The sequence below is a fragment of the Ipomoea nil genome, unplaced genomic scaffold, assembly GCF_001879475.1.
Source record: "Ipomoea nil cultivar Tokyo-kokei standard unplaced genomic scaffold, Asagao_1.1 scaffold0681, whole genome shotgun sequence".
In the NCBI taxonomy this organism is placed as follows: domain Eukaryota; kingdom Viridiplantae; phylum Streptophyta; class Magnoliopsida; order Solanales; family Convolvulaceae; genus Ipomoea; species Ipomoea nil.
The window spans coordinates 833,816-856,555 of record NW_017617109.1 but is presented as its reverse complement, the minus strand read 5'-3'; the positions used below and the strand labels follow the sequence as shown (position 1 = coordinate 856,555).

Here is a 22,740-nt window from a genome sequence, read left to right as displayed (position 1 = left end):
CTAGATATTATTCAAATGATACTTTCCTAGAGGCAACTATAGGAAACAATCCAAGCTTTTGTTGACGCAGTATCACGGCGGCTAAGGACCTAGTATGTGGCGGTATAAGAAGGCGAATTGGGAATGGGAATTCTACCTTAATATGGGAGCATCCCTGGCTGCAGGATGAACTGGATCCTATGATTCACACAGAAATGCCACAGTACCTGTCTGAGTCCAGAGTGGAAGGATTAAATGATCAAGATACGGGCACCTGGGATCCGCATATACTAGCTGATATTTTCCAACCGAGTGATATACCCAGAATTCAGAGTATACCAGTTGCCCCTGAGTATGATGATATATGGTATTGGTATGGTGATCCTAATGGATGTTATTCAGTCAAGAGTGGTTACAGGCGTATAGTTGGTAATTACGAGAATAATTCTAATGGGATTTTTAATGAATGGCTAGCCCTATGGAAATTAAAAATTCCAACAAATGGAAGACATTCCTATGGAGAGCTATTTGTGATATCCTTCCTACTACCAAAAACTTACTTATAAAGAGAGTGGATGTTAACCCAATGTGTGCCATGTGTGGGAGAGTGAATGAAGATACCATGCATGCATTAGTTTTGTGTGACTATGCACACTCCATTTGGGCTAAATCCAACCTTCCAATCCCCAATATTGTCACAAATATTTTCCATGAATGGTTTAGTGCAATCTTGAATGTTCTAGACTTTGATGGAATTGTTTATGCAGCTGCAATTTTATACCATCTATGGAGGGCCCGAAACGGAGCGGTATGGGATGCCTGTCTACCAAGGCCAATGAAATTATTAACAATTGCAGCAGCTACAATGAATGCATGGAAGGATCTCCATCATCGTGCCCCATCACAGCCCCGAGCTGCTGCCCACCCTCCTACTGCCGAGCAGCCTCCACCGACGCCAGTTGCACCGAACGCCGACGCTGCCGAAACCGCACTGCCTCCACCGCACGCCAGCTTGCCGGAAGTCACGCATGGCGAGGTGATGACGCCCGTCAAATGCTATATGGACGCAAGCTATCACCGAGGAACCAATGCAGCAGCTGCTGGTGCGGTACTCCTCGACGCCAATGGCCGCTACATATCTGCTTTCAGCGCCCCATTAATAGGTTGTCACTCCCCACTCATGGCCGAAGCTTTTGCATGCAAGGAAGTATTATCATGGCTTAAAAGGAGGAATGAACTATCTATACAGATTCATACGGATTGTCAACTACTGCAGTGCTATTTATCTGGACCACCAGTCACATCACGCTCATATCTAGGTTATGCTATCGATAGTTGCAGAACCTATATTTCTACTTTTACTTACTGCTCAGTAATTTACATTCCTAGATTACAGAATTTATTAGCTCATACTTTAGCTACTACAGCACTTAGTTTCGCTACTACTATGTACTGGGACAATGTCCCACCAGACTCTATTTTAACTCTTCTATAAATACAACCGCCAAGTTGACTTTCAAAAAAAAAATGACCAATTTGATTCTTATTTCCATAAATTATTTTAGACTAAATACGCACCGTCTAAACAAGCAATGCTTTAGTCAAAGCTTGTACCGTTTTAGCCAAATATACATGGAAAGATCCTGGAAGACTAAACATGCATTATATTTAGATTATATATACACATTGTTACCAAGACTATGTGGTCTAATGGTACTTGGGTTGGACTTTCATTTGAAAGGTTGTGAGTTTGAGCCTTAGTGAATGTGTTATTGGTTCTGTGTGTTTCAGTAGATTGAGAAAGTATATATATACACATTGTTTATCAATCGAACTTTAACTTATTTACAGAATTATTATTTTTTCTAAAATATCATTTATTTTTGAGATATTTCTCATTTTATAGCATAAAAATTATTTTTACTCGATCTAATTCCAAAAATATCATCAGTTGTTATACTATGGACCAGGGTCCACCCTGGTCCTAAACGAGTAAACGATGTATAAATTGTGTATTTTTAGTATTGGAATTGTGAACTTCTACAATATAAATTGTGTTTCTAAGTCAAAACACATTACAACTGTAGAAGAGAATTTGTGAATACAATACAAAGTTAATATTGTGTGATTGTAGTATTTAAAAGGAACTTGTGAATACAAAACAACATAATCAGTTACATATATGTTAACATTATGTGTTCGTAGTATATAAATTGTGAATTTTTAAAAGGTAAATTATAAACATGTAATATGTAAATTGTGAATATTTGGACCTAGGGCCACCTTGCAAGGTGGATCCGGGTCTACAGAATAATTTGTGAAATATCGTACGACAAATTATATTGTGGACCATGGTCCAAAACGGTGCCGTTTCTTTTAATGAAAAGAAACGGCACCCGTTTCGCGTTGTTCTGCGTAACTAGCTCTGCTTGTATAACATATTCAGTTTCATTTTATATATATTGTAATTTCATTTCAGCACAACTACAGTTTCATTTTGTTCCAACTACAGTTTCATTCGACATTATATATACAGTTGTCTTATTACGAGACATGTTATTGAATTTCATTTTATACGCATTGTAGTCTTATTACAACATCATTAAATTATAATCCTAATTCAACTACGATTTCTTTGGACAATATACACCCAAATATGTGAAACGTAACTGTAACTCAGTTTCATTTTATATACATTATAGTTTCATTAGAACACAACTACAATATCATTTCGAAGTAACTATAGTTTCATTAGACAATATACACTCAAATATGTGAAACTGTTATTCAGTTACATTTTATATACAATGTAGTTTCATTACAACATACATACAACTATAGTATCATTTGATTCATTTCTATTCAACTACAGTTCTATTTGACAATATATATGATAAGCTTAATTTCTAGGCATTATTTAGAGTAATTTTAGTTAGTGATTTGCATAAATAAATTAAGTTTTAGGGTTAATTATATTATAATTATATTATAAATATTATATTTAGTATATGTTATTAGTTTAGGCTAGTTTAGATTCGTTTTAATAAATATTAGGCTAATGTTACATTTTTATTAATATAAATAAGAGTTTTATTTTATCTATAATATTAAATTCATTTGGTAGTTTTATATCTTAAATTAGTGTTTTAATTATTAAGTTTAGTTAAGTGGTGTCATTAGGTTAATATAATAATAATAATTATTTTAACTTAAGTTTGTTTTTTGTTTGGTTTCTTTTACAGATTAACGCAGCATAGAAAGAAAAATAAATAGATAAGGGATTAAGGTTTTTGTTTTTAAGCATTGGAGGGACGGCGGACGGCAGAGGAAAAAACGAAGAAAAGAATAGAGGAAAAATACGAGAGAAGAATACGGAAGCTTGGGAGCGGCAGCGGTGCTTCAATGGCGGCTATCATCTCTTAGGCTTGAACTATTTTTCTTCCTTATTTCTTATTTAAATTTGCAGAATATTATTTCTTGAACTTTTCATACATTTAATTATGATTATTGGCTAGAACTTAAATTAGGGATTTGGATTAGCCTAAATTAGATTAATTGACTATTATTCAAATGTGTTGATTCTTCTAATTTCAGTTTCATAATTGAATTTGATTATATTTATTTTATGTATTTTAATTGTGGATTGTGTGACTGGCCATTGCATAATTCTAATATTAGGGTTCATGAGAAGAACTGACAGGTGAATTATGAACCTAGAACTCGTAAGATAAACACAATTGACCTAAACTAGACATAGCTTTAGGTATTTGTGGTGATATTTGATTGTTGCTTAATGGGTTTAATTAATGTTGGTGAGATATCGACGGATGATCACAGTTAATTGGATACAACCTAGTAGCTCGACGGAGTATTAGGATATATTTGAAACAATCATCACTATAGTCATAAGAATTAATACTTAGGAGAGTTAGTTAATTATCTAATAGGTGAACCCAAATCCCTAGCCTTCTCTCAATTGAAATTTCCTTTATTTTGAATTCATAAAATATTCTTTTTAATCACATTAATTCTATTTATTTGAGATTTTCCTTATCAACAATTTGATTATTAAATATAACAGTTAATAGTGTTCTTCGTGGGATCGACCCTGGAATACTCCAGGAATTTATACTGTGATTGACTCTGTGCACTTGCAGATTATAGCAATCAATATACACTCAATATGTGAGACATATTATATTCAGTTACATTTTATGCATACTACAATTTCATTTCAACACAACTAAAGTATCATTTGAATTCAATTACAGTTTCATGTGATATGTGAGACAATTTCATTTTACATATAATGTAATTTCATTTTATTATGATTACAAAATATATATATATATATATATATATATATATAGAGGATATTCTAAAATGTAACCGTTGTAAATTTTTTACTTAAAGAAACGACACCGTTTCGGACCATGTCCACGGTATAACAACCGATATCATAGACTCATAGTGCTAAAGTTGTGGAGAAAGCACAAGTACGTGGACATTCCTAAATCCAAATTCACAATTGCATTGCCACGCATCGTGCATGCATGTAAGCAGGCAGGCAGGCATGCAGCAGTATATTCACTGCGCGCTCCGAAAATGTTGACAAAGACATTTGACATATTGCTCCTCTAGCCTTTTTTGTTTTTAAATACATTTTCGACCCACTCTGCTACAAAATAAAGTAATTGTTCTTTCGTTGCACCTCCCTTAGTTTTTTTTTTTTTTTTTTTTTTTTTTTTTTTTTTTTTTGGGATAAACTTGAATAAATGAAAATGCAATCTACCTATCATTTTGTCTAAAGAAATTAAATGATATTTTAATGATAAAAAAATTCTACAAACAAAAAATAATATATATAAAAACACTCGTATAACTTAATGTTACCACTTAACTATTAAAATATAATTTTTTGAAAAAAGGATCAAATAAGTCCCCTAAACTTTACCCAAAAGGTCAATTAGGCTCCTAAATTTTACAAAATTACAATTAAACGTTCAAACATGTCAAATTGAATCAATGAAGTCTAAAAATTGGTAAATGACCTATTATTACAGGTAATTTCAATTCCGGCGACGAATTCCGGTCACCGGCGACAAAGTCCGACCGTCCGGTCGTCTTCCACTGGAGAAAACGACCGGACGGCCGCCTTCTCCATTGGAGAAGACGACCAGACGGTCGTTGTTCTCCATTGGAGAAGACGACCGGACGGCCGTTTTCTCCATAAGAGAAGGCGGCCGTCGTCGGTCTTCTCCATTGGAGAAGACGGCTGTCCGATGGTCTTCTCCATTGGAGAAAACGGCGACGGCCAGATCTGGTAAAAGAGTGTAATATTGAGTGTGCTCCATGCTTGCCACAGGGTCCATTGTTTATACTTATTAGTACAATAACTCTTTTACTATAACGGAACCTGCAGTTACTAGCCTAGCGCTCTTCTCATTAAGTGTCGGTCCCTTGCTCCTTTAATGAGGTGATGCCCCGTGCACAATGACGGAGCTATGTTGTGAGGTAGGGGGCCCTGGCCCTCCCCCCCACCCCCCCACCTCCAACTACTCTCACCCTAAAGTTTTTAGTAAATATGTATGTATATATTGATATAGTAGAAATAAAATATACTTTTGGCCCCCCTCTAATTTTTTTAAAATAAAATAATCTATTATGTTTATATTAAATGAACTCAAACTATATATTAAAGTTCACTATTTTTCATTAAACAAAAAAAAAAATAAATCAAATAATTAAAGTCACAATTTTTCTTTATTATCTTATTTCTTTTATCAAGATTTTAATAATGAAAAGCATCAAGTATACATTTTAGTTTAAAAAATCTCCAAATCAGATATATATGCTTTGATTTTATTAGTTATGTTGATTAATTAATTAGTGATTTATTGTGTGTTTTAATTATTTAGTTACATTTTTAAGATGTACATTTGCTAGTTTAAAACTTTAAATGATTAGTTTTGAAATTGACAAAAATTAATATTGAATGTTTAATTCGTCTTGATTTTTGTCTTTTATCTCTCAAATTTTGAAATATTCAGTTAATCAGTAAAATGAATATCAGTTAATTAAGAAAAAATTTGGTGACAAAATAATTGACAAAACTTTTTATTTGATGTTAAGAGACAATATATATTTAATAAATGTTGTTGCTATTGTTATTACTAGTAATTCACCCGCGCGATGCACGGGGAAAAAATTATGTTATTATAAATAAAAATAAAAAATAGAAAAAATAAAAATATTTTAAATTGTTTAATATAATAATATTTTTGAGCTTCCATTGGTCAAGTATTTATTATTTTTATAGAATACAAAATTATAATTAAAATTTTGTATGGTTAATATAATCTCTAATTATGTATATAATTACATTGATTTATTCTTAATTGTATTTCATCTATATTATAATTTTCACAATACGAATAATAACTAATAAGATAATTACATTTAGAAAGCAAATTTCAAATTTTGTATGAGTAAATTTAAACTCTAATTGAACACATTTTTTATATGATTATATAATATATTTTTTATGCACATGTTATTCCATAAACTCAAATGTCATTTTATAAGTCCAAGACCACTTTTTATGGAGATAATTCAAATATATATTTTTTCTTTTAAAAGTCCTAAGTTTAGACATCTAGAAAAACATTAAAGACCCATGCGATATATACATTTATATATATTTAAATTTTTATTTATGGATTAAATGATTTTTTTTATTCTGAAGTCCAATAATTGACCCACGGCCTGCAACATTTGTTTTCTTCATTCCTTCTCGCTTCTACCATTTCTTTGAAGCATTTGAGAGGGAGAAAAATTATATGTAGAGACTTGCATTAATTGCACTGTTTCAGATATCGAATAGGTTTTCATCAAAAATTTAATTAATATTGTGATCCTAAGAACCAGCATAAATAACAAAAGCATATCAAATAGACTTTCATTGTAAAGCCAGAGATTTAATTAATATTGCATCATTTCATATTTTCTATTAATCGGGAATCAGAATCCTTAATCCTAATATCATAACATTTAATAACTCCATTAATTCAATAAATGTAATCCTATTAATTCAATAAATGTAATCCTTTGTTATGAGTGAGTAAAAAATTAGCTATTTTATTTTTCAAATGTTGTGCTCTTTTTTTTAGTAAAAGATGTTGTGGCTATTTTATATTTATAGCTAGTAATAATAATAATGTTGGTAATTAATTGTAACATTAATTATTTTCCAACCATATAGCTTTATTATATGTAAGATTATATTTTGTGTTATGTGACAAATTTATAAAGTAATGATCGACACGTGTCGATCGTACTCATATAATTATGTATTTCATACTTTATTACACATAGTATAATTAGAAATTATTATCAATAATAATCACAATAATGTATGGTATATATAATAATATGGTACTATACAATTAATAATTATAATGTCGGCTAACATTGTAAATTTTCTCTACTACTCCGGCACCCCCAACTCAAGTTTTCTGGTTCCGTCCCTGCCCGTGCAGTAATAACTATGGTCTCCTTATAAATGCGCGACCGTTACTTAGCTTGGTCCTGAGTCTGTTAGGTCGATTTTTCAAGTCGGGTCTGTTAGTTTACCCAATTATCCCGTTAGATAGTATTAAAAAAACTATAAATACACACGTAATTAAATTATATTAAAACTTAAAATTGATAAAAAATAAACTTTAGGTATATTCGATCCAAACAAATTTGAAATAAACTTGAAATAAGTTCACATGAATTGAACATATTTGAATTAAATTAAATTTGAATATCATATGTTAAAAACATTACCTGAAACTTTTAAATACACGAAATAAAATTTGAGTATCACCTAAACTAAACCGATTATCACCCCTACATACTTATATTCTTAAAAGAGTAAATACCTAAAATGGTCCCTCGACTATAGTTAAATTCACAAATTGATCATCGACTTTCAATTTCAACCAATTAAGTCCTTAACTTTGCAATTTTGACATGATTTGGTCCTCCATCTATTTGACCGTTTGTTGACTGTGATCGACGATATCCAGAAGAACGTTCAGCTCTCGTCGGAGCACGTGGAGGCCTCCAGGATGGCGTTGCACTGGTTCGGAAACACGTCGTCTTCTTCACTCTAGTACGAACTCTACTACATTGAATCCAAAGGGAGGATGAAGAAAGGCGACCGGATTTGGTAGATTGCTTTCGACAGTGGATTCGAATGTAACAGTGCGGTCCGGAAATGCAATCGGAACCTTAAAAAACCAACGATGGACCATGAAATTACATATATATCTTCAAAAATCACAGTCAACAAACGGTCAAATAGACAGAGGACTAAATTGTGTTAAAATTACAAAGTTAAGGACTTAATTGGTTGAAATTGAAAGTCGAGAACTAATTTGTGAATTTAGCTATAGTCGAGGGACCATTTTGGGTATTTACTCTTCTTTAAAAAAAAAAAAAAAAAAAAAAAAAAAAAAACTCACACAAATATAGCATTGTTCTTAAATTAAATGAAGAAAAAAGCATTTGAGACTTTCTCCTGTACGTGCTGCAAGGTTATTTGTGCCCAACAGAACTACAGAAGATGATGCGGCCACCGCAACCGCAGCCAATCGCCCACCGGCAAATCGGTCCCACGCCACGTTACTAACTGGGTCCTACAGGTTTGTCTTGTTGTGGAACTGGAAATCCGAGTCAGATGCTGACTCACATCTCATTAAAGTCTCTCGAGACATGGCCCCACCACGTGGAACTTGACTCACCCATTACGGATTCTGCCGACAAGTTACTTACCACGTATTTTTGTTTTTTTTTTTTTTGAAAATACTTACCACGTATTCTAGTTTGTAATCAGTGCATTATTAAGTAATGTACCATTTGCCTACTTTAGATGGTACTTCTGACTTCCTTTAAGGAAGGTTACATGATCAAATTTTGATGGTGGATATTAATTTTTTGGACTAAAATAATTTAGAGAAAAAATATAGAACAGATATTACCATATAATAATGTCAACAATATATATATATATATATATATATATATATATATATAATTTGCTTCAACAAAAAATAAATAAAAATATTTGGTTGACATGAATTGCATTGGCATTGAATTAAAATGATAAACTACATTGTTTGGTTGGAGTGAATTGCAATTCCACTCAATTCATTGAATTGCAATTCATAGGTCCCCCATATGAATTGCAATTTATCTATACAACAAAAAAAAAAAAAGGGAAAAGAGAGGAAATGACATATCTGCCCTTGAATGTTATTATTAATATTATTACACAAGGGTATTTTAGTCTTTGTATCACTTCTCCCATTTCCATTCCGAATAATTTTATTTTTAATATATATTGGATTCAATGAGACCCCTATGTTAAATGAGATCATGAGATCTCATCTCACCCATTAAAACATTTTCAATTGATGGTTAAGATTGAAAGAGAAATATAATCTAATTAAGGACATTTTTAAAAGAGAAGGATTAAATAGTCATTGGTTAGAATTAAAGTGTGATCTTTAGCATGATATGCGATATCATATTAATGGAAATCACATGTATTAATTTGAATAGATGGATGATGAAGTAATAACGTGAGTACACTCGGTTGTAATCCACAACATTTCAGACATTGCAAATGGATGGTAACTACATAGGTATGTACTTTTGTACTGTTTTTTAAGGCCATTTTTTTCGACGGTGTGTGCGTTATAACATATTATCGTGGGCACGTTGCTGAATCTGTGTGTTAGAGAGCACTATTGTGCTGATATAATGTTTTATTAGGCGTTTATTTGAATGTGCAACATTGTGTGAAATAACGTAACTAGACTTTGACATGCCATTATTATTAAAGGTTTTTTTTTTTTTTTTTAATAATTGTTTTAGTTTTAAAATAAAAGTTTTGTGGACTGGTAAGTATTTTTTTCGGTAGTGTGTGCGTAGATGTGGTATGGCGGTAGTATACTATAAGGATGGGGGCTGTGATTTTTTTTTACACTCGTAACCAAAATGTTTATGGGGTGTGTGCGTGATAACTTGTAGTTGGTTTGTTTTATAAGGAATATATTTTAAAAAGTAATAGTCCTTTTTATTTTAGTATGCTCAAGAGAAAATTTGTTTGGTGATTTGTGCGTGATTGTGCAAAGTGAGTAATGGCGTGTGTTTTAAGAAAAAAAGTGCGCGTAACATCAGCTTGGTGTGTGCATAACACTGAATGGATGGGAAGCCAAGAAAGAAACATTATTAACAATTAATAGCCCCCTCGCACACACACTCAACACCTATAACACACACACCACCGAAAATAGCAATTTTGGTATAAAAAAAAATTCAATATCCCCAACTCTATAACATGCACACGCCATACCACAATTATGCGCACACACCACCGTACATTACCACTCAATTGCACAAAAAAAAAAAAAAAAAAAAAAAAAAAAAAAAAAAAAACCCAAGGAATAGTACACTTTCAATTTTTTTTCTTAAAAACAAAACATAAACAAAAATTGATGAACACACCTAATATTAATGATTTTAAAAAAAATAAATAGCAATGCCCCATCCATAAAATTTTCACACATCATATCACATAGAAGCAGACACCATCTTAAAGACGCAACGTGCACACCAATGCACACACCCACTTCATTCATGCACCCACCAACGAATAACAATTAACTAACAAAATAAATATGAAAATCAGATTCGTATGGTGCATTGGTGTTGGATACGTTATGCACACGCTCCAAAGAAGTAACGCACATACCAAAACACAAAATTGTGGAAAAAAAAGAAGTTCATCATGCACACGCCAATAAGTACATAGCACAAACACACACACCCACGTACGTATTAATCCATCTCAGAATTCAAAATATAATTAATTATTTAGATTAATAGGATCTCTTGTATTATGGTAAATATTATATTTTAATTATAACCAAAATTAAACACCATAATACAATTACTCTTTCACCATTTTCTTTTAAAACTATCCTTAATTAATGCTAGTTGACTTTTAATCGTATCATTCCATTCTAACTTTTTTAATGGTTGAGATGAGATCTCATTATCTCATCTTATTAGGTGATCTCACTGGATTCGCACCCTATATATATATATATATATATATATATATATATAGGAAACCGGTTGAAACTGAAAAAATAACAAAAGAAAAATATAAAAAGATAAAAATTGTAACACCCATAATTTTTAAAACATTTAAAACTTATGAAATAAAGGCGAATCTATCATTATTACCCAAACAGAGCCGTAGCTAAGCATAAGAGTCAGGGAGCTATGGCACATCTAGGTTTGAAAACCTAGATGCATAGGCTACACTAGCTAAACAAGTATAATCCGAAAATCAATATTTAATAGAATTCAAGGCACACAGACCATCTAACTAATACTAGAGCTATCTAAGCTAAATTCACGAGTCCAACTAGCGCGCTCTGAAGTTACTGGTCAGTACCTGAAAAACATATAGTGTAACAACCATTAGCGAGTAATGCTGGTAACCCACTCCCACGCGTTGAGTACAATATAGGCAGATATAAGAAAACCATTTTGAGACTGAGGAATACGTATATAGTCCTAAACAACTCTAGCTTTAAAACCAAGATCAAGATCAAGATACATTAACAGACTTGACACCAGAAGATAACATAAAGATACTAGCATGCAACCTAATTCCACAAAATAAGACAATAACAAGACTCAACAACAAACCAAGATGACAACAAGACTCAACAATGATCAACAATAACAATAAACATGTCCATGTTCCAACCTTATACCAAGTTCCGACCTTCACGCCTCTCCAACCTTATTTTAGTTCCAACTTGTACCTACAGGCCACCCTTATATCGCCTCCCTTATCCCTCTGGAGCACTCATGCTCCCCACCGACATACCGCCAACAAGATCACCGATCTGATAGCACTGCAGTACCATTAACACATGATCAGTGCTTATAGCACACTAATCAAGGGGTCAGTGCCTATAGCACAATGACATGGCACCACAGTGCCAATAACTTGATCTATGCCTTTAGCACACTAATCAAGGGGGGTCTATGCCTATAGCACAATGACCAAGCACTCGTTGTGTCAAACCGCCAACAAATCTTTTCCACCAATCACATCTCTTTTCTCATCATGGACAAATCAATCAAAACAACCAATGCTCAATGATAACAACAACCAGCAACACTCAATCAACAACAGTAATCAATACTCAACAATAACAACAATCAAAGCTCAACAACAACAATAACCAATACTCATCAACACATAGCAATGGGGTAGTCAAAGGGAAGGGCACGCGACCACGTAGACCTTCATCAGCAGTTGACATCAATACAAGCACACAATCCACGAGACACGGCCCAAACCCTACTTCCCAAGATAACAAGACAACCACGAGGCACATATGAGATCATACAAATCTCATCCTAGGTCAACGGAGTATTAACTTAAACCGCATGCAATAACCATGACTCACGACTACTAAAACGGCACCCGAAACATCAAACGAGACTCATAAACATCAAACAGGGCACAACGGGGCACGGGAAAATGACAAACGGGGTAAAACAGCACAACACACCGCCCGTACCAGCGAGTACACGGCGGGTGATCGTCCACCCGCCGGCCACCCGCTGGTACAGTGGACGGGTACTGGCGAGTGGTCAAGTGGGGATTCGTCCCCCCACCGACCCCCCACTGGTACGATGGTAACTTGGCACTTTCCCAACCCGGGAATTCCTCAATTACACCCAAAATCAAGTCCAAATACACTCCAACACATAACAACAACAATAGGGACTTAAACACCAAGAATTAGGCCAAGAAACCAACACAATTAAATCCTAAATACATGTTCCTATCATATCAAGACTCAAGAATTAACTCCTAATCATGCAAGACCAACGAGGACCTCAAGAACATCAAGACTCTATCAAATAAACCCAAATTTCAAGCTCTAGACATGCCTAAACGCAAGATCATACATATAATCAATCACGAACATCAAGATCATCAAGATTATCAAATAAACACAACATAAATCCTAAGCAAAGCTCTACTAAGACTCAATCACAAGATCACACATACAATTATCAAATGAGCCAATAATTAAGATATAGCAAGGAAAATATGTTTTTTAAGACATGAGTTACCTCTTAGCCTTAGTTAAATCTTCCTTAGCTCCCACGGTCCCTTTCCAAGATTTTCCTCTCAATTGATCTTACTAGGCTTGGTGATGGGAAATTGCCTGGCTAGGTTTCTAGGGGAGATTTTCATGTGATATAGTTATGGATGAGAAGGGTTCTAATTGTTTTCTAATCCCCTATTTATAGAGTTTGGAATCCTAATTAGAATTTGAATAGTAAAGACCTACTTTCTTTATTCCTAACAGATGTATAGGTCTAGGATTACTAATTAGAATCTGAATAGTAAAAGATCTACTTTCTTTATTCCTAATAGGCTTAGGGTCTTTAATATAGACAAGGGTCCACGGTCCTCCGTGAGCCACATTAATTACATAGGGATTCTGACCAGATTAAATCCTTTTTAACTATTCTTGGCGGGATTAATTACATAATTAATCCGGGTTTGAAGATCGTAACACGGGGTGTTACAAAAATGCCCTTATTAAAAATAAAAAAAGTGATGAGAAAGACTTAAAGTATCCAAAAAAATGATAATTTAGGATGTTAAATGGCAAAAATAATAGTCTATGACTAAATATGAAATTGCCACAAAAAAAACAAGGGACTTTGGGTGGAATTTAATATATATATATATATATATATATATATATATATATATATATATAATACACACACACCATACTTGTAAGTTATAAAAAGTAGAATGCGAAAGTTTAACACAAATATAATGTAATATAATAAACTCAATGAAGAAAATATAGTAAGTAATGATTTTGTGGTCTAGTGGCACCAAGTTGTTCTTTCATATGTAAGGTTGTGGGTTCGAACTTGAGATGGGATTGACTCTTTGTGCAACTGAAATTTACAGAATTTATATATATATGCATGTCATTATTATTATTATTATTATGTTTAGTACCTCGTACATGTAATAGTAATACAATAATAATAGCACCACATGTTGATATGGTACGGTTTTCATGCACCAAATTCCATTCCTATATTACACATGCTCGCTGGGAGAAACCCACAATATAATAAAACCTGTGGGGGATTTAGCAATTAATTAACCTCGTACGGCAGTCCATGACGAGATAACCTTTTCACAAATACTGTATACAGTAAGTTAAGCTCGTAGATCATCACGAAATGCAACATGCATTAGGGTTTTCGTCGGAGAAGATCTGAGGCGCCGGCGGGATTCTTTCAATGTAGTAAAGCGGCTGATAATAGTACATCATCTTATGCATGCCAGCCGCTGCTTCTTCGCTTACACTCTCTTCTTCTTCCGCTTTCGCCTCCTCTTTCTTCTCTCCCTCCGCCGCCGCCGCCTTTTCGCCTTCCTCTTTCTTCTCTTCCGCCGCCGCCGCCTCCTCTGCAGGCTTCTCTTCTCCGGCCTTCTTTTCCTCCGGCTTGGGTTCCTCGGCCGGCGGCGCCTTTTCAGGCTCAGGCTCAGGCTGAGGGACGATCTTCGCTTGCTTTTTGGTGCGCCGGTAGACGTAGTCTACTAGCTTGTCGGCGTCCATGGTCCCGGTCACCGTCACCTTACCGGAGGCTAGTTCGGTTTCTGCTGTTCTCACTCCTGCGTTATTGTGTTGTGTGAGGTTGAAATACATGATTAAATTAAAGGACTTTACGTGACGTTATTAGTTAATTAATTGTAATACATCCCTTTTTTGGTGACGAGGAAAATTCACTGTCACTATCTTAAGAATATGCCTGTAAACTCAGGTTTGTGGTCTTAACGACAAAAGAATACAATGAGGTAAACCAATCTAAGTTGTGACCACTTCAAACTAAAAAGAGTTAGATTCGAATTCGAATTTCTATAGTTAGTCATTTTGGCTGGAGTTACTCCTTCTCCTCTCAAAAGGTTGAATTCCAACCCCAATAATTTCTCACACTCCGACTAGACAAAGCATTCAGGATGATATAAATTAGGGTGAATTAATAGTTCTGTAGACAGTTAAATACTGGGATCTGCCCACTTTAAATATACTCTCAATGCATTTTTATTTTTGCTATATCTTGATACATTTTAAATATAAAATTAAACAAATATTAAAATCTTTACAATAATATACCTTTCATTTTGAGTATCTTGCTTTTAAGCTGCTGGGCACAAGCCTCGCAATGCATGTTGACAGTAAGTTCCACAGTAGTCAATCCACTAACCTGAAAGAGTAAAATAATTTTTTTTATTTAAATATAAAATAATAATAATAAATAAAGTAATAGCAGTTGCAGTTAGTGACAGTAAATAAAATAAATTACCTGGGAGGCAACAACTTCGGGTATAGGTTCACCCTCAGCAGCCGGTAAAGGTGACAATACCTTTGCAACCCTCTTTGTTTTCTTTGTAATCCTCTTACAAATTGCTTCCGGCTCTACTACCCCTTTTATTGTCACTTCATTTTTAGCCATGTCTATCACTACCCCTTCAACACCTGCATATATGCCACATTTTCTTAAATTAAAAATCAATTTATGATTTTGAAATGAGATGATCCAATGACTAAACCAAAAGATTATATTTGTTTGGGTGACGAGGAAAATCCACAGCTACTATTCAAGATGTTTTGAAATGATATGATCCAATAACTAAACGAAAATATATTTTTTTTGGGTGAATAGGAAAATCCACAATCATTATTTGAAGGTGTGGGCTGAATAAGCCTGAGATAAACTAGCACAGTGGGTATGTACGGGGTAAATCCGAGATAAACCAGCATAGATTGTCCATAGCTGACTGGCCCAAATCCCTTTTTTGTTTGATGAGAAATGTGAAGCAAAAAAAAAGAAAAAAAGAGATCCCCCATTGAGAATTCAATTATGCTCCCTGTCCCCCTTTTCACGGAAAATGGGGAGATGAATTTATACATTTATTGAATCCGTCTGACTGACCGGGCTTGAACCCGCAGCTTTCGCCTTGACAAGGCAGTGCTCTAACGGATTAAATTACAATCCCAGAAAAATTAGAATTCAAACTCGTGACCTTGGTGTTGTTACAAGTTTATATCGTTAGCCATCTTGGCTGGGTTACCCGAACGAGCTGGTATGCCTGGTTGTATTTGATACAAAAATTTGTAATTGTAGGTTTTTGGGTTTATAAATGAACAATATACATACCTCTAATTTTCAAAATGGATCTCTGAATCTTCTTAGCACATCCCATACAATGCAAGTCCACATAGAGGACAAAAGGTGGGGGAGGCTTAGGAGGCTCTTCTTCCTCCTTTTTCTCTTCTTGATCTGCTGCACCGCCTTTCTCTTCCTTTTTCTCTTCTACTTTCTCTTCCTTTTTCTCCTCTACTACTTTAACCTCTCCCTCAACTGCTTCCTGCTAATATTAAATAAAACTACACATTTCTCAGAAACAATAAGTACTTAAAATGGATCATTATCTATCCTATCCATTATGAATGAATAAATCAAAGAAAACCCGAATAACTTAACCTGTTGTTTAACTTCTTCGCCCATTTTGCAACTACTGATGTGAAGATGTATGCTTAGTGAGGAAGGGAGAAGCAGAAACTGAATTTATACCAAAAAAAATGAGAGTATAAAGGGGTGGACGGTGGGATTATTAGGCAAAAAAGCTAATTAAGTTTGTGGGATGGATGGCAGAGCACATGCAGAACAACCAAGTATGGAGACAGAGAGAGAAAGAGAATAGTTAATTGTTTGTTGTTTATACTGTTAAGGAGTGAAGAAGTAGGAGGGGGATTCCAAAGGGGTGAAGGCTGCCAATTTATAGGGAGAAAGCTGATGAGAAGAAGATACATAGAGAATTTAATTTGATGATGAAATGAGATACCAGGCCCGCATGGACAGCTCAACTGGTTGTGAAGTTTGGAAAGAATGATCAGGAATCGAGTCTCATCCCGCGGCAGTGTAGGAGCAACCTCTCATCTCAAAGTGAGGGATTCAGTTGAGTTATCATGATTTACATCCTCCCAGATGCTTTGTCTGGTAGGGGTGTGGGAGACCCTTAAGGTTGGGGTTTAATCTTTTGGAAAGAATGAAATGAGATACGGAATATTTCTTTTAATAATAATTTGTAAAGTTGTGGCTGGCTGGCTGGCTAAGCTAGCTTTCTAAATAAGAGAGGTTTGTTTGTTTGTGTTACCCTATGCAGCATCGCAATCACCAACCTAATCACATGTTTTGCCTTAACTTTATGCCTAAACCATTAATTAGAGGCTCACAAGTGTACTACATTCAAAAAGCAGGTACCTGATGAGTTATATCATCTCATTTTATCAATCATATCTATCATATATATGGAAGAATAAGCATCAAATAAGCTATTAAACTGCACACAAAACTGCATACCTACTTTTGAGTAATGACTGCAGGTTTTCTTGTCACTTAAGAAAATGCAATTAACCGATCAAATAAGTTAAAATTATTGTACAATTATACCAAAAAAAAAATTTAACACCCAATTTAGTCATTGACTATAGTGGTTTTTTGAATTCAGTTCTAAATGACTTTTTATGCTTAATTGGGTCCCGGACATCGATGGTTTTACCTAATTGAGTCATCTATTAGGATAACTTGATAATTTTCTATCTATTAATTCTATAGTAGTTGTACGCAATTTAGTACTCGACTATAGTGATTTTTCTTGATTTAGTTCTTGATTCTAACGGTCAACGGATGAGAAAAATTACTATAGTCTATAACTAAATTAAGTATTAACTCTATACAAAAATAAAATATTTTACTCGAAAGCTACGGCTGACTTATTTATTTAAAAAAAAATTATTTAACAATTTTGTCCATGTAAGCAAATTTCGAAATAAAGAATAATTTTAATAAAGCTTCATCTCATAAGAAACTTCACCTGAAACAAAATATCAGAGAAGCATCATTTTCAGATGAAGTTTCACCTGAGACGAAGTCTTTCATTTGGGAGCTAGACTTGTCCTAGATTGGAGATTAGCCCGACCCTAAACTCATGGAATCTTTGTTACAATATAGCATCTATTTATACATATTTTTTTATATACTGAATCACAAAGAGTCAATATCTTATGTCGTTCAATAATCACGAAGTCTTTAATAAAAAAATATTATTATATTTTTCTTTAAAAGTATTATATATATATATATATATATATATATATATAATATTACTCAAAATCAATCGAATAATAATTAATAGTAAAAGGTTGGGAATGTAGATTGGTGGAACAATTAACTTAAGATTAGGCTAATTAAGCACGTACGTAGCAGCATGCATGACTGCATGTTATGTTTAAAGAAGATCAGATTCTGCATTGAATTGGTTGACAAGAAAAGGACTGCACATACCATCTCTCTTCAACCCATCACCCATCCCAATATCACATTTTCCACTATTATTTATTTTTTATTATTATTATTATTATTATTATTATTATGAAAAACCATTATTTTGATTTCTCGATTGTTTCTCAACTGTCCATGTAGTTCATAGTTTTTAATTTCAACCAATTTGATCATCGAATTGTTTAAAATTTCGTCAATTAAACCATTCTAGAGACCAAATTAATAAAATTTTAAAAATGTGAAGAGCACCATTTTGGTTTCTGGAAGGATTTAATTGACGAAATTTTAAACTGTTCATCGACCAAATTAGTTGAAATTGAAAATTAGGGACTACATTGATAGTTGAGAAAAAAATGAGGGACCAAAATGGTGGTTAACTCTTATTATTGTTGTTGTTGTTGTTAACTTATTATTATTGAGGTTAGCTTTCTGTGCAAATCCGTCGGCTAAAAAGAATATTAAATAAAGAACAAAGATCAGTTTGGAATCTATTAAATGAAACCGTATTCTAAATTATATAATTTTTTTACTCATATAGTCATATTGAATAGGCTAATTATTTATGAATAATGAATTATACAATATAAAATTGATGTAAAATACTTAATTATGTAAAGTTGATAATCATTTACCAAATTAAATATTCAGTAATTAATTCATTCATTAATTTTTTTAAAAAAACAAATTCATTTATTCATTTAACCTCAAAGATTTATCTTCTAATTGATAAAAGCTTTGAAATCCAAAGTTTAGAGAAAATGATCGAAGGATTAGATGTTATCGAGAGTAATAATCTTAATAAGAATTATATATTAAAATTCTTAATAATTGAATTGTTAGAGTAACCTCAACAATATCATTTTTTTTTTTTTGGGTGATCTTTTACAGTGTCATGTAGGAAAGAGAAGGAAGAGAAAAGAGGAAAAAAAATATTGACAAAAGAAAAAGGTATAGTTATGCACCTAGTTGACACGTGCACTGGACGCGACAATGCGCCTCGCACACAAGTTGTACAGTATCATCATCCAATTTTCCTAATAAGTTGGTCCCATAAAAAATTGTTATTTACAGGAGAAAAATTATCAAAAAAAAAAAAAAAAAAAAAAAAAAAACCCCACATACACCCATTAGTTAGCAAAATCCCTCTAAAATTTACTGTTGTGGATGCACTAAAGAAGTTTTGCAGTTTTAAAAGGTACAAGTATTTAACTTTCATATATAATATACAATCACATATATAATAATTAAATTGTCATACTATCAATATTTATTCATATGATATAAATACTACATATATATATATATATATATATATATATATATATATATATATATATATATATAAGTATATAACTAGTATATTTTACATGTTTGTACCTCGGTGTCAATAGTATAAATTTTATTTTAATGAGAAGTAAAGTTGGAGAAATAAAGGGGAGGAAATGAAATTAATATTTGGATGCAATACAATGGTGCATGGATTAAAGGTTGGTTTGCAGATACCAATTCAATAGTAGACAGTTGGGGTCACGTGGGTTGTTCCATTTACACATCCCCAGGTCACAAACCACCACAAAATCTTTTTTTTTTTTTTTTTTTTTTGAAAAAGAAATAAAGTTAGGGAAATTATTTTGTTGGTCGAATATAGAAATAGCTTCTTATTGTTGATATTACAAGTCATGTCTTACCTTTCGGCCTTATGAATGCAGGCCCGGCCCTGAGCAAGGGCGAGCTGGGCCCTTGCCCAGGGCCCACACTTGAAAGGGGCCCACCTTAGTTCACCGCTCCTTATATATATACTATGATGATTAGATAAGTAATTTATATACATTCCGGTCAAATGAAGTTAACGTAGCTTTGGTGGTTGGAGCTGTGGACCTTAATGTTGATGTCCAGGGGTCGAATTCCCATGACTTGATATATATATATATATATATATATATATTAATATTATTATTGTTATTAACTTTAAAGCTTTTCACCAAGACCAATTTAGGGATATTATATTATATATAGTATTAAAATTATAATATATACAATTTAACTTTCCTTCACTACTCTTTTGAAGATGAATTTAGGAATATTATATAGTACGTATAGAATTTATTTCTATTTCTAATCGTATTTTTTGAGTTGTAACTATGTGACTTTTTTATATTTTTATATTTATAATAGTGAGATTTATAATATAGATTGTTTTGTGATTTAAAACAAGTTTTGAATCTATTTCTATTTGAGTAATTTACTAATATTTAGAACATGTGTTATTTTGTGAACCTTATAATGATTTATGTATATGTAATATATTTTGTGTTTTAGTTATGAAATTATTTTAAAAGATAATTTATTTTTTTATGAATTATCTAATCAATGTTGTTTAGAAGTTCTATTATACATCATTCTATTCAAATTAATCTAAAAAAGACTTGAAATTGATCTAACTAACTAAAAAAAAAATATTTATAAATATGATACCAATAGAGAATATGCATGATTTATAATGTGTTTTCTATTCGAACTATTTTATCTAATTAATCATGTTTCATATTTTGTTATGAATATCATTTCTCACTTTTAAAGTGTTTTTTATTTTTATTTTTTTTTGAATGTTAAAGTGTTTTTTATTTATTGCATCAATAATTAAGATTTCATGTTTTACTCTTATTTGTAAGTTGTGTTTTATAATTTTGATTAATAATTACTTTATTTTTTATTATAATAACAATGTGATTGTCTATAAGTTTATTTGGTTTTAAATTTTTTATCTACTTTTATAAATTAGAATTCTTTATTTATGAAGTCACATATGCAATTATTGAATATTTTGTAATTTTTTTAAGCCAACAAAGGAAATTCATTTATAACTAACCAACACATCTAGAGTTGTTTTCAATATTATTACTCTATATGCAAAATTGTTAAAAACTTGTATATCTTATTTCAAGTTATTTGTAATTAATATACTTTTTATGTAGTTATGCAAATATATATTAATTTTATGTAGGGCCCATTTGTGTTCCTACGCCCCGGGCCTATAAAATGATAGGACCGGCCCTGTATGAATGATACAACTAACTTATTCAATTTTGTCTGCCCTAATACTGTGAAATTTGCAATTTAAATAGGTAGGTTACCACACTTTTAAATAAATAAATAAATAAACATATATGTGTGTGGGGTTAACGAGGCTTGAAGTTATTTTTAATCTAAATTTTCATAATATTAAATTTAGTATTAGTTTATAAAATTTATATATTTAGAAATGACACTAAAAACACTATTAAACACAAAAAATTAAATTTAAACATAAAATAAGAATACTAAAGAAAATAAATTAAGAAAGAGTTGGTTTAACCAATGAATAGTAAGTATGACAGATAAAATGAGACAAAGGGAATATATATTTGTTAGTATAAGACAAACGAATATTATATTTGTAAAAAATAATGAAAAATATTAGATGTACATCTCGATGTCATGGAATTTTTAGGAAAATGTCATTTTAAGTGGCTATTTGTAATACAAATATATGTGGAGTTCACTTTTGATTTGGGTCGGGTCAAAATGGATTTGGATTTTTTGTAAAGAGACGAAAAAAATTAATATATTGTACGTTCAAAATGTATAATGAGGGAAATAGAGTTGGGGAGGCTTCGAAGAGTAGCCCTTGTCCCACATTGATTTAGCCTTTAGGGAGTAGGTTTGCACCAATATATATATATATATATATATATATATATATATATATATATATATATATATATATATATATATATATATATATAAGCAGGGTTGTAAAAATCCCGCCTAGGCACCGAGTAATCGGCGCTTAGGCGCTAAGCGCCCCTAGACCGTGGCGATTTCCCCCCTAGGCTCCCGCCTAGGAGACTGGCCGCCTAGGCGCCCGCCTAGCTCCTAATTCGGCCGCCTAGCGCCTAACTCGACCGATTATGCCGAGTTGACTCGTCAATTTCTGTCGAGTTAGCCGAGTTAACCCGGCCGACTCGACCTTGCTAATTTTTTTCATTTATATGATATATATATATATATATATATATATATATATATATATATATATATATATATATATATATGTGTGTGTGTGTGTGTGTGTGTGTGTGTGTGTGTGTGTGTGTGTGTGTGTGTGTGTGTGTAATATGACATATATGTACCTACACATGTGCACTGTTTTTTATTTTTTCAGTTAGCCGCCTAGGCCGCTTATGCCCC

General features: G+C 32.6%; 1 protein-coding gene across 2 annotated transcripts; it reads right to left on the bottom strand.

Moving 5' to 3' along the window:
* Positions 1 to 14,072: 14,072 nt before the first annotated feature.
* On the bottom strand, positions 14,073 to 16,937 carry LOC109175027 (heavy metal-associated isoprenylated plant protein 9). Of its 2 annotated transcripts, none has more exons than XM_019324283.1 (5): positions 16,651 to 16,937; positions 16,324 to 16,537; positions 15,469 to 15,641; positions 15,279 to 15,369; positions 14,073 to 14,776 (listed from the first exon to the last, which is right to left on the bottom strand). In XM_019324283.1, the coding sequence occupies exons 1-5, from the start codon at positions 16,672 to 16,674 to the stop codon at positions 14,337 to 14,339; spliced, it is 942 nt and encodes a 313-aa protein (XP_019179828.1). In that variant the 5' UTR covers positions 16,675 to 16,937; the 3' UTR covers positions 14,073 to 14,336. The 2 variants fall into 2 exon arrangements, with proteins under 2 accessions (XP_019179828.1, XP_019179829.1); XM_019324284.1 differs by having other exon boundaries at positions 14,214 to 14,776; positions 16,324 to 16,534; positions 16,651 to 16,936.
* Positions 16,938 to 22,740: the final 5,803 nt, after the last annotated feature.

Coding starts and splice junctions, on each gene's coding strand:
- LOC109175027 (XM_019324283.1), bottom strand. CDS start 16,674: ATGGGCGAAGAAGTTAAACAACAG. Junction 15,642..16,323: donor ATCCATTTTGAAAATTAGAG/GTATGTATATTG, acceptor GCATATATGCAG/GTGTTGAAGGGGTAGTGATA. Junction 15,370..15,468: donor CCGAAGTTGTTGCCTCCCAG/GTAATTTATTTT, acceptor TTACTCTTTCAG/GTTAGTGGATTGACTACTGT.